Source organism: Megalobrama amblycephala, linkage group LG3 (genome assembly GCF_018812025.1).
Source record: "Megalobrama amblycephala isolate DHTTF-2021 linkage group LG3, ASM1881202v1, whole genome shotgun sequence".
NCBI lineage: Eukaryota > Metazoa > Chordata > Actinopteri > Cypriniformes > Xenocyprididae > Megalobrama > Megalobrama amblycephala.
Genome location: NC_063046.1, coordinates 12,609,193 through 12,621,446, shown reverse-complemented (window position 1 = coordinate 12,621,446; position 12,254 = coordinate 12,609,193). Strand labels below are relative to the sequence as shown.

Sequence of the window (12,254 nt, the reverse complement as noted above, 5' to 3'; positions counted from 1 at the left end):
TCTTGGTCTGCATTGTAGAGTAAACAGATACATGTGTTGTGCGTGAATGTGTGTATGCAGTGAGCATTGCAGGAATATTTGAGCGTGGTTTTCAGGGAGATCAAAGACAGAACGTGTCCAGAGGGGCATAAAGGGAATATTCATGCGGCCTGAATAAAATGCTTGGTAGGGGACAGCGAGTGTCAGGATGTGGATAGAGTTCATACTTCACAAAATATTCAGTAAGATTTTTGTCCCATAAGCAGAACCAGACAGAATCTGGAGACTGTTTTGCATTTTCTGTGCTGATCTTGGGGGAAAATATGCAGAAATCTGTGAAATTAATTTAGAAGGGATAAAATGATTAAACAGACCGGAGAGTACCCGGTAGCTGAAAGCATATCAGCCCTGATCAAATCAGCCAAACATATTTAATAACCGAAAAGGGCAACTTTGTGAATGACGGATGTTCTAATTCTGTGGAAATCTGTGGCGTTCAGTCATTTCAGATTGGGAAGCTGAGAAGCTGTTCACTTGACCGACTCATGTGACCTGAAAGAGCAAAGACTTCAAAAGAGACCAGAGATGGTTTTGAGACAGAAGTAGAAGAGAAGATAGACATTAAAAATTATTTCATAACAATGACTAAATGATACAGTTATTTCTGAATGAGTTATTGACTCAAAACAGATAAAAAGTTTTAGGGTTGTGACACACCAGCAGACGGTCGGCCAACGTCGGGCCGTCTGGGAGTCTGTTGGGCTAGTTTTTGCAGTGTGTTCTACACGTTGGCTCTAGTTGGAGGGAGACATGTTGAATCAGCGTCAAGGCCATTGGTTAAAGGTGCCATAGAATGGAAAATTGAATTTACCTTGGCATAGTTGAATAACAAGAGTTCAGTACATGGAAATGACATACAGTGAGTCTCAAACATCATTGTTTCCTCCTTCTTATATAAATCTCATTTGTTTAAAAGACCTCCGGAAAACAGGCGAATCTCAACATAACACCGACTTTTACGTAACAGTCGGGATCATTAATATGTATGCCCCCAATATTTGCATACCAGCTCATGTTCAAGGCATTAGACAAGTATTAACGTCTGGATCTGTGCACAGCTGAAGCAATAATAGCTGACATGATCCATGATAACATGATATTTTTAGTGATATTTGTAAATTGTCTTTCTAAATGTTTCATTAGCATGTTGCTAATGTACTGTTAAATGTGGTTAAAGTTACCATCGTTTATTACTGTATTCAAGGAGACAAGACTGTCGTTATTTTCATTTTTTAAACACTTGCAGTCTGTATAATTCATAAACACAACTTAATTTAGTTCTTCACAACATCTCTCCAATAGTGTAGCATTAGCCGTTAGCCACGGAACACAGCCTCAAACTCATTCAGAATCAAATGTAAACATCCAAATAAATACTATACTCACATGATCCAACGCATGCATGCAGTATGCATGATGAACATCTTGTAAAGATCCATTTGAGGGTTATATTAGCTGTGTGAACTTTGTAAATGCACTGTATTATAGTCGAGAGCTCGGGGGGGCAGAGAGCGCGAGATTTAAAGGGGCCGCAGCCTGAATCGGTGCATAGTTAATGATGCCCCAAAATAGGCAGTTAAAAAAATTAATAAAAAAAAAAAATCTATGGGGTATTTTGAGCTGAAACTTCACAGACACAGTCAGGGGACACCTTAGACTTATATTTCATCTTGTGAAAGAACGTTCTAGGGCACCTTTAAAGAGATAACTCTGACTGGCTGTTCAGCTTAGCGACCAAAATATTTTCATAACATGAGCCGAATGGAATGAAGAAAGTGAACAGCATGACTGATATTCAAAATGATAAGCAAGCTTTGTTTACGGTTTGTAAATCTGCAGTCCTAGTTTCGTTGTCCCTTTTTGAATTATGAATATGAATACAGACAGTTATTTCCTTACACACATCAGGCGCAGAACACACATGCTAGATAGCAGTTAACTGTAGTCTTTGCGGTGTGTTCAAGCGCAGCTTTTTGGCCCAGACGCAGCCGACGTGAGGCAACAACACATTCGGGTTTTGTTGCCGCTAGATCTTTAATGACGGCTTTGTGCGTCACGGCCTTAACGTAACCTTTGGATCCACTATAAGATATTCTTGGGTTGTTCTTGACATACTGAGGAGAAAAGACATAACATAAGTCTGAAATGCTGACTGAATGACTGTCTAGATCTTCAGTGAATGGTGGCCTGCAGTCTTTCTCATGTATTTGGCTGGTTTAAAATGCAAAATAGCTGGTCGCATGTAATGGAAACATTATGTATGGTCACAATTACAGCCTCTCTGAGGACATTGCTCTTTCTCACTCCGTTCCTCCTTCCCATCTGCTCCAAACAGACTGTTTCCACGGATATCATAATCAACATCCGCAAAGCCCTTCAGCCTGGACTAGAGGGGCTTCATCTCAATTCTGAGAGGTTGCATGCGTTTGTTGCAACACAGATGACACTTGTTGAATAACTCTTTTTCAACTGACTGGATGAGTGTAACATCTCAGACCTGAATATGTCCAGCAAATCCAATAAACCTTCTGTGTGAGTTTAAATGAAATTGGTGTTCAGTATGTTCTCCAGGTGCAGGAGAGAAGTGATGTAGCCTGACCTTCCATTAGTTCATTAAACTCAAAACAAACGCAGCCTTTTTCCACCCTAAAATCCAATCTGCTTCACATACTCCATTGGAAAAAGCCCGGTAACCCTCATAGCAGGTATGTTTTATGGCAGGATATGTAACACTATTGCACAAAAAGAACAAATTCACATAGTTGGCAGGCATACACGAGTGCCCCCTTGGCAATAAAAAAAAACAACTCACACGCACCTTCTTACCTCATAAGCTGCCAAAGTGCTCAGAACTTCCACAACTCCCTGCGAGGAAGACCGGGAAACCAAAATAAAATGAGAGGGAAGAAGATAAAAGAGAATTCACCCGCTGTCCTCCACTTAATCTGTTCAACGGGTGCCCGGGGCCATGATGTAATGGCACTTTAACCGTGCGTGTTCACTCTCAGATCTGGTTGCATTATTTAGAGAACCCAGAGTGAAGAACTTTTGTCACACTGTTGGCGTCAGCTGGTGCACACACACCACATGGACCTCATTGAACCTCCATCCTTTGCCCTCTCTCTCTCTCCTTTCCTGTATGCCCACCCAGTAGTCTCATTCTCCCACTCGTTCTTTCCTTTCCCTTGAGCTCATGTTCTCCTTGGAGGCTTGATAAAAATAACTGCAACCACACCTATGTTCCATCAGACCTGTATATGTGTGTGTGTGTGTGTTTGTGCGAGTACACGATTGCTTGTTTGGTTTGGGCATGAGCACTGACTTGCTCCCTGGTGATCGTGAAATAAAGTTCACAATGGGACCTTTATGGAGGGTTGAACAGTCCTACGTGACAAATCCCTTTCGGTCTCCCCATTCCTTTAATCTCCCTCAGGAGTGACCACTCCTTACATGCCATGCGAAGAATAAGAATTTCCGTACCCATTCTTCAAATGGGACCTGGTGGAAAATATGGTTGAGGAGGTGAATGTTAGGGGGAACTTTCTGCCTTTTGTGTTTATAAAAACACCCAACATGAGTAGTGAGGCCAGAGGCTACAGCAAACAAACGGCACCACTGTGACTCCTTTCCACTCACTCCTTTTCAAGATAAAATACAGTCTGAGTTTTAGCTAGAGGAGGCGAGAAACGCCTTAAATTACAAGAGAAGGACTCGAAAATTATAAGTCCCAGGATGGGAATAGTTTTAATACAATAACGGCTTTGAGAGGCAATTCCTAGTTATGCTGTCAGTGTACCGAAAAATGCATTTACACTCCCAGACTCGGAGACCGCAGGAGGGAGGGGTGTCTGTTTGTGTCGGACAGTGATGAAGCAAGTTAGACTTCACCTCTCCCACAACAATATGTTTGCTAAATTCAGCACAAAGGACATTTGGGCTGACCCAGAACTACACACTGTATACAATCCAGTATTAAATAGTTTAACGCTCAAAAAAAAAAAAAGAAAAAGTCTAGATCGTATGATGTCTCTAGTCCTGAGTGAGTGCAAAATTTGACAAAACTCTGCTAAGGTGTTATTCGTAGTTGCCAAGTCACTGCTAATTACTTGCTAAGGTGTTCTGAGTAGTTTTAGTCCATTGCATTTGTGGTGGTTACTTACTGGACCAAGTCAAAATATCACCCACACATCTCTCTCTCTCTCTCTCTCTCTCTCTCTCTCTCTCTCTATGGATCAATGACGTGACGCCTAAATTTTCTGTCTGGTTGCATTTTTTCAGTTAAAATTTGGTTTAAATGCATAAAAAGATACCATATTATATATATATATTAGGGGTGTGACGAGACCGGTATCTCACGAGACGAGACGAGACTCGAGATTGAGCTCACGAGACGAGACAAGATGGCGAAATGCATGACTAGAACAAATATTCTGCAGGTGTATTTTAAATGTTTTAACTAATCATCTTGTAATGAATGTCATTTCAGTTCTACTTTCTGAGACTGAATTATCATCTGCAGTAAAAGACAACAATACTCAAGCACTGTAAAAGGTTTTGCTACTAACTCAACTGACTGACTTCTCTTCTGTATGATTTCAGTCTCTTCAGACCTTACTGTACATGATTTGTACTGTATTCATCGGGGAGCCGCTGTCAAATGCGGGGAATTGAAATCACGCTTGAATGCGCGCTCGCGTTTACTTTCACTTTCAACGGTCGCGCGTACTCTGAATATGGAGCGGCGGCGACCGTTATCCGACTGAATTAAATGTTTTTTTTTTATTTAAATACAAAGCAAAACGACAGTGGAGGCGTAATGTAAACGTAGCGGTGGCATATTCTTTCCTAATCATCCTAACACTCTGTCATGGCAACATCACGAGACTACTTTTCGCCTCGACGAGAAATCTCGTCACAGTTTAGTCTCGCGAGATCTCGTGCCACGAGATCTCGTCACACCCCTACATATATATATATATATATATATATATATATATATATATATATATATATATATATATATATATATATATATATATATATATATATATATATATATATATATATATATATATATATATATATATATATGTAGTACCTCTCCCATGCATGGACTCACTTTAACTTTACAAATAATTAATGTTTTTTGAAATTTTCTGTTATTTAAAGTGTCAAAATATCATGTGGTGCACTAACTGGCATGATTTCCAACGTGTTTTGTAATCCTGAACAAAATTGCAAAGCATTTCGTATTTATATTTCCATCATAATATACAAACAAACTTTTGTCCGATGATGTCCATTTTATGAAATATGACGACCAGTTTGGGACTTACATGTTGAAATCCATTCAAAGACAGGAAGTTGCATTATATACCAATTTGTGAAGGACCCATGGAAGCAGCGAGCAGGTTTGTAACTCCGTCTTAAATTTGGAAAAAAAATAACCTTTTTAACGGCTGGTATGTAGTTCCCACATTTGGATATCATGTGGTATGACCTCAAAACAATGAATATTGACTTATCTCTGCAAATATATACTTTTATTACAAATCATTTCATAGTGACCTTTTGTGGGAAGCTAGCTTGTTTTGTTTAGGTGGCCAATTCTGTGCCTGTAAATTTTGATTGAATTTGAAAATATCATGTGGTGTGACCACTGCAGAGTGTTTTCCATGATAGATTTATTTTTTTGAGTGGCAGTTTTTGTGCTTTTATATTCAATTGATGATTTATATACATAAAGTACTTTATTTTAGTATCATTTGGAATAGATTTTTATGCAATTTGGGTCATTTTATAAAAATATTTCAGACAGTTTATGTTTGTATTGTACAATATGAGAAATATATATAAAAAAATGTTTAGAGCATGTAATTTCAGTTTGGTAATTATGCATTTATTAGTAATTTATTGTTTATTTATTTATAACTGTTTCAATCTATTTTACCAGATGCCAAGCAAAAACTGCTGGCGTGTTAATTCTGACCCTGCAGCAAGAAGTTACACCTTGCTTGGAGAAGAGTGAAATGTTAATACAATTTAAAATATTAGTTTTCTATGTGAATAAATAGTAAACTGAAATGTATTCCTGCTATCAAAGCTGAATTTTCAGCATCATTACTCCAGTCTTCAGTGTCACATGATCCTTCAGAAATCATTCTAATATGATGATATGCTGCTCAAGAAACATTTCTGAATATTATCAATGTTCATATTTTTGTGGAAACTGAGATATATTTTATTTGTCAGGATTCCTTGATGAATAGAAAGATCAAAACAACAGCATTTATTTGAAATAGAATCTTTTGTAAAATTATAAATGTCTTTACTGTTACTTTTGATCAATTTAAGCCTAATATGTCCTTGATGAATTAAAGTATTAATTCATTTAAACTTAAATGAAAGTCATCTTAAATGAAATGGTGTACTTATGTTTGCAATGTGATTTTTGTAATATAAAAAATGTTCATAAACTTTGTGTTCATGAAAATTCTGTGAAATTTTAATAAAATCTGGTTTAAATCTATTTTTTTTTATAAAACTGATTGTTTATTGATCTCTTTAAATAGATTTTTATTAAATTTAAGGTCTTAGTGTCATTCGGAGCGACCACAGATCATGTGGTGCGACAAATAATAACGATAACTGTTAAATTAAAAATAAAATATCTAATTTCTGTGGTTGAAATATGAATCACTGATACAGTATGCTTAAGTGAATGGTATTTTTAAAACATTTTTATCAGTTTTATGCGATTTACAGGAAAAAAAAGTGTTTAACTTCAAAGTTGCCTTCTTAAATGTAGTTTAAGCAAAAATATAAAGTAATTCTTTACAGAATCTCAAGCAAACTGCAAATACTTTGTTTCTAAACACTTTAATTACTGAGAAAAGTAAAATGTTAAGCATGTTAAAGAAATTAATTAATTTTAAGATAAATCATGGTTGCACCATATGACATTTTTAAGGCTATGGCCAATTCATCTAGATAAAAAACAAAACAAACAAACCCCACTAAAATCACTTTAATTTAAAATGTTAATATGAATTTATGTTCACAAAACATTCTTAATGTTTGAACAATTGCAATAGATATTATTTTTTGTATTTTAAAATTGGCCTGTCAAAAATCCTTGTACATCATTGACCCATATTTATTTATTTTTTTGCCCATTCTGCCATCCACCAGGCATATCCAATGGCATGTCCAACAACAAGTAAAATAAATTATGCAGTTAAAGTCGCAATGTAACAGAAGTAGCAACAGATCATTTTTTCTGTATTGTGATGTGATGTACATCAGAGTAAAATGGGGTATCTAAAAAATGTAAGGCGGGGGTTTGGGTTTTTGACTGGATAGAGACAGATCTGAATGCAAGCTTACAATGGATTGTAAGAAATGGGCAGGGTTTAAGCAGACTAAATGATTGGAGAAGTCCGGCATACGACACCAGACACAATAAAGAAACATCCACAGATGAATAGTTCACAAAAAGATCATTAAGATGCATATAGAATATAGATGAATTTAAATAGGTGAATTTACATTTTATGCTTAATTTAATTAGTTTTTTCCTTTGCAAATGTAGTGCATTTAGTTGAATAGAATATCAAATGAAATATATTTTCCCACTATCAGAAGTCCACTGCTGGCCATTTCACTGTTTAATATAGTTGCATAATGCATGCAAAAATGCAACGCAAAGAAAATTCTCACTCACAAGATGGACTCATTGCTTTTGGTTAAATTGTTAAACAATGCAAAAGGTTTACCTGCGTCAACACATCAAGGATCAGAACAGTTCTCGTATTCATCGCGTTAATCAGAGTAGGAGCATGAAAACCAATCTGCAGTGAGTAGAGGGTCTGTATGGACCGCAGGCCTCTGCAGCAGTGAAGAATAGGCTCCCTGTTTCCCAGTCCCAGCATCAGCCCTAGCGGCATGAGGTCACCCCCTCTATCGCTCTATAAATAACAGGGCGTCGCTCTTTGCCAGTCTGGCTCACTGCCCGCCATTATGCCACAGCTGGCCAGAAGGACGATCCGTCTGAGCTGCCTAGAAACCAAAAGAGTCTTACCAAGCATTGCCTATCCCACAACAGGCAAAGAAACATGGGGAACAGGAGGAACACAGTTGCCTGTTTTATAAAAAATGCTTGGACGCTGAATGCAAAGTGAAATGCAGACAGAGAGCATGAAACTGTAAGAGATAAAAGAGTGCGGAATGGACATATCAAGCTGTATTTTATGACGTGATGTTCCATACAAGTAGAATAAGTACTGTATTGTTCTGAATATAAGACAATGTTTTTTTTTTCTTAGAAATACATCTGAAAAAAAAAAATGGAGTCGTCTTATATTCAGGGTCTCTAGACTCTTACATGTTAATATTAGGGCTGTGCAATATGGACAAAATAATCATATTGCAATTTTTTTAATGAATATTGCAATTGCGATTTTATTTGTTTTTGCTTTTTCAAATATGCAACATTCTAAATGTATTCAGTACACAAGAAGTGCATAACAAAACATTTCACAATTAAATAACATAGTATTAAAGGGTTAGTTCACCCAAAAATGAAAATTTTGTCATTTTTTACTCACCCTCATGCCGTTCCACACCCGTAAGACCTTCGTTAATCTTCAGAACACAAATTAAGATATTTTAGTTGAAATCCGATGGCTCAGTGAGGACTTCATAGGGAGTAGGGCTGACCGATATATCGCATGCGATTGTCACGTGTCACATTGTCGCGATATTGCGTGGCTTGTCAGTGAACTACGGCTCTGTCTATTAAATGCCGCTGCATTTGAAAGCAGGTGATGGCGATTTAGTGGCAATCAGGGAACCGGCTTTACTGACGAGAATATTTTTGGTGCGCCAAAAAAAAAATAATAATAACGACTTATATAGTGATGGCCGATTTCAAAACACTGCTTCAGGAAGCATCGGAGCATAATGAATCAGTGTATCGAATCATGATTCAGATCGTGTGTCAAACTGTCAAACGGCTGAAATCGCGTGACTTTTGCACTCCAAACAGCAGATTCGACACGCTGATTAATTTATGAAATCAGCCATCACTAAATAAGTCGTTATTTTGTTTTTTTTAGCGCACCAAAAATATTCTCGTCGCTTTATAATATTAATATTGAACCACTGTACTTACATGAACTGATTTAAATATGTTTTTAGTACCTTTATGGATCTTGAGAGAGGAAATGTCATTGCTCCCTATGGAGGCCTCACTGAGCAATCGGATTTCAACTAAAATATCTTAATTTGCGTTCCGAAGATTAACGAAGGTTTTACGGGTGTGGAACAGCATGAGGGTGAGTAATAAATGACAGAATTTTCATTTTTGGGTGAACTAACCCTTTAACAGCTTGATAAACAGAGATGACATCTTTTGGTATCTTTTGTCGTGTGTTTGTATTAGCCTTTGGAAGTCGTCTTTACGGTAAGGCGTGATGCTTGCAAATGCTTGAACAACAGATACTTGTTCAGTTGGTTCAGGCTGGCTTTGGGGTGTGCTATTGTTAGTTTCTATGGACTTCGTCGACATGCATTGATCATACAGTTTATGGCGCTGTTTTAAGTGCTGGAACAGGTTTGTTATATTGCCCCGTTTCATTGCAATAATCTTGCAAATTACCTTGCTCTCTGACACATCCTCTCTCCCGAATCCAAAATACTCCAAAATATTCTGAATTAAAACATAAATAAATTAATAAATAAAACTGCAGTATTATGCGATTTAGAAACGGCATGTGCTCAAATTGCAATTGTTTTGCGATTGCGATTAATTGCACAGCCCTAGTCAATAATACACCCAGCAACAACAGGGAGGGCCAAATACATGTAAAATGAGTGTTCCCCCCAGGACTGATAAATGCAGCAGATTCATCAAACAACTCATTAAGCAGCCAAGAAATACGATGTCAGCCAGTGTATAATGTTAGAAGATGGTGATCCCACCATCACTAACAGTCAAAGAAAAGTTTACCGCGGTCCTAAAAGCGACCACTTTGAAGAAACTGACAGTCAAGAGTGTCAGTACATAGCAGAAAAACTAAATGAGGGTCTGCCCATAACCAGATCCATCATCAGCTGAAGGCACTGGATATCGCCAAAGAGCTGAACTTACCCACCAGTGAGCCCCTCATTTCTTATTTGGATTAGCATTACGCCGCAGAACAAGTCTTGCCCAGCACTTGGCCTCCAATTTTAAGGAGAAACTGCTAAGGAAAAACATTCATATCCCTTGGATCAGATAGGTAATGCGGATCAAACACCTGTGTTTTTTGACATGCCAACATCTGTCACTGTACATAAAAAAGTCTTTGAAATCTACTGGAAATGAGAACTAAAGGTTATTTTATGGTATGCCATAAAGTATTTATTTCTGAATGTGATTGTTGGTACATTTTACCAGCATTTACAATACGTTCAATACAAAAATTAAAAAATTTAAAAATATGCTGTATGAAAATTATTTTCAAATAAAGCATTTTCTTTATAAAAGACATCTGGTCTTCAAAAAGCCTTTTTCCAAAAGATAAATCTTGAAGGGGGAGGGTCATCTTATATTCAGAACATTACGGTATTTCATGTTGATTGACACTAATCTGGGAGGGTTGAGCCTCTGAATAAACTCATTTGTAAGGAAACCTGTCATAACATTTTTCACAAGACCTACAATATATGTTTGGACACAGTCATTTTTCAGCCGTAATTCACAACTTTTTCCAGTGGGACCTTTAATGGAGGAGGGCTGTCCAAGAACACTACTCTGAAACAAGTGCTGCTTTATCAACGCCTATAATGGTTTCCCCAGTCAGAAATCCATGAACAGAGAGCAGCCAGAGGTAGCACAGAAACAGCCCCAGAGCATAAGGGTGACCTGTGTCTATATGACTTATTACTATATATCCTGTGACAAAACATCACATACAAAGTGTCTCTGATCCCTCTGGGAAAGGATGCGCTGTACGCGCACACTTGAAATGAGACCATGGAAAAACAGAAAGAAAGGTGTGGGATAATGAGGAAGTGTGTGAGACGAAGACATCCAAGGCAAATCTAGGAAGTGTGGTGAATATGGGTTTTGGCTCTCTTTTGCTCTACAGTTATCCTGACGGAAAAAACAACACACATCACAGCAGCTGGAGTGAAGAAAGAGTTGAAAATAAGTCACATGTATGTGTGGGAATGCATACGCACCAAAAGAAAAAAAAAAGAAGAAGAAAAAAAAAACAGCAATTGAGGAGGACAGAGAAAGGACTATATTCCTACTAACGTTTTACTTACAAGTTCCATTTGGCCTAGTCTAGACATTTAAAATTGAATTTTAGACTTAAGTATGTGTACATAAGTTAAGAATTAGTCAATGCAATTTCCAATAAAATCAAAACTGGAATAAACACTTATCCTGAGCTATTATAGCATGGAGTGAAACTTAAGACCTAAACTAAAACCATGCCATGTATTTATCATTAGGTGTATTTCCTTGGATGAAACATAATAATGTTCCCAACTGGCTCACTGCATAGCAATTTGTTCCCCTGCAAGTGTTTATACATATTCAATGTGAAAATTAATACCAAATGCCAAAATCTAGGGGGAATGCAATTCAGAACATCCATTCAAAAAATACAAACATGCCCCGACGCACATACAGTATATATACACACACAGTCAGCTATCCCAGGCTTTGCTTTCATTCCACAGCAATCAAAAGCAGAGTCAGTGGGTCACTCTGGAAACCCCAGAGTGCCCAGAATCCGCCATTGGCCTCCACAAGACGAGGCCTAACAGCTGCCATTCCAACCCAAATCCTTTTCAGGAAACTTCCCCATCTCATTCCAGGAAACTTAAACTCTTTCGCCTTGGTGTGATTCCTTATGTCTTCACAAGACCTTTAATATGTGATTGTATTTTGAAGTGCTTTACAAATAAGTCAGAATATTAATAAAGCTTAATTAAAAAAAAAAAATTCTAAAAAGTGTATTTCATAACGTAAAAAAATCCCTATACATTAAAAGTGATGCATACAATTTTAGCAAAAATACATTTTAACAGTATATATTATTTATTTGTTAAATAAAAATCTCATTGAATAACTATTATATAGTTAAAAAACTAAATTATGTTACCAAAAAATATAGTATATGGTAAAGTAGCTTGCAGTTAACCAACTAACAGGTTGGTCA

General features: G+C 37.1%; 1 protein-coding gene across 5 annotated transcripts in view; it reads right to left on the bottom strand.

Annotated features, from left to right (window-relative positions):
* Window positions 1-12,254, bottom strand: part of shroom4 (shroom family member 4) — a 67,486-nt gene that overhangs the window by 37,932 nt on the left and 17,300 nt on the right. For 2 of the 5 annotated variants that reach the window (XM_048183938.1, XM_048183939.1), the window contains exon 1: window positions 7,815-8,000. The exons of 2 other annotated variants lie outside the window; for them this stretch is intronic. In XM_048183938.1, the coding sequence (XP_048039895.1) occupies window positions 7,815-7,985 (171 nt within the window). In that variant the 5' untranslated portion in view covers window positions 7,986-8,000. Of the gene's footprint in view, window positions 1-2,865; window positions 3,141-7,814; window positions 8,001-12,254 lie in introns of those variants that run through there. One more of the 5 variants, XM_048183943.1, reaches the window with a different exon arrangement.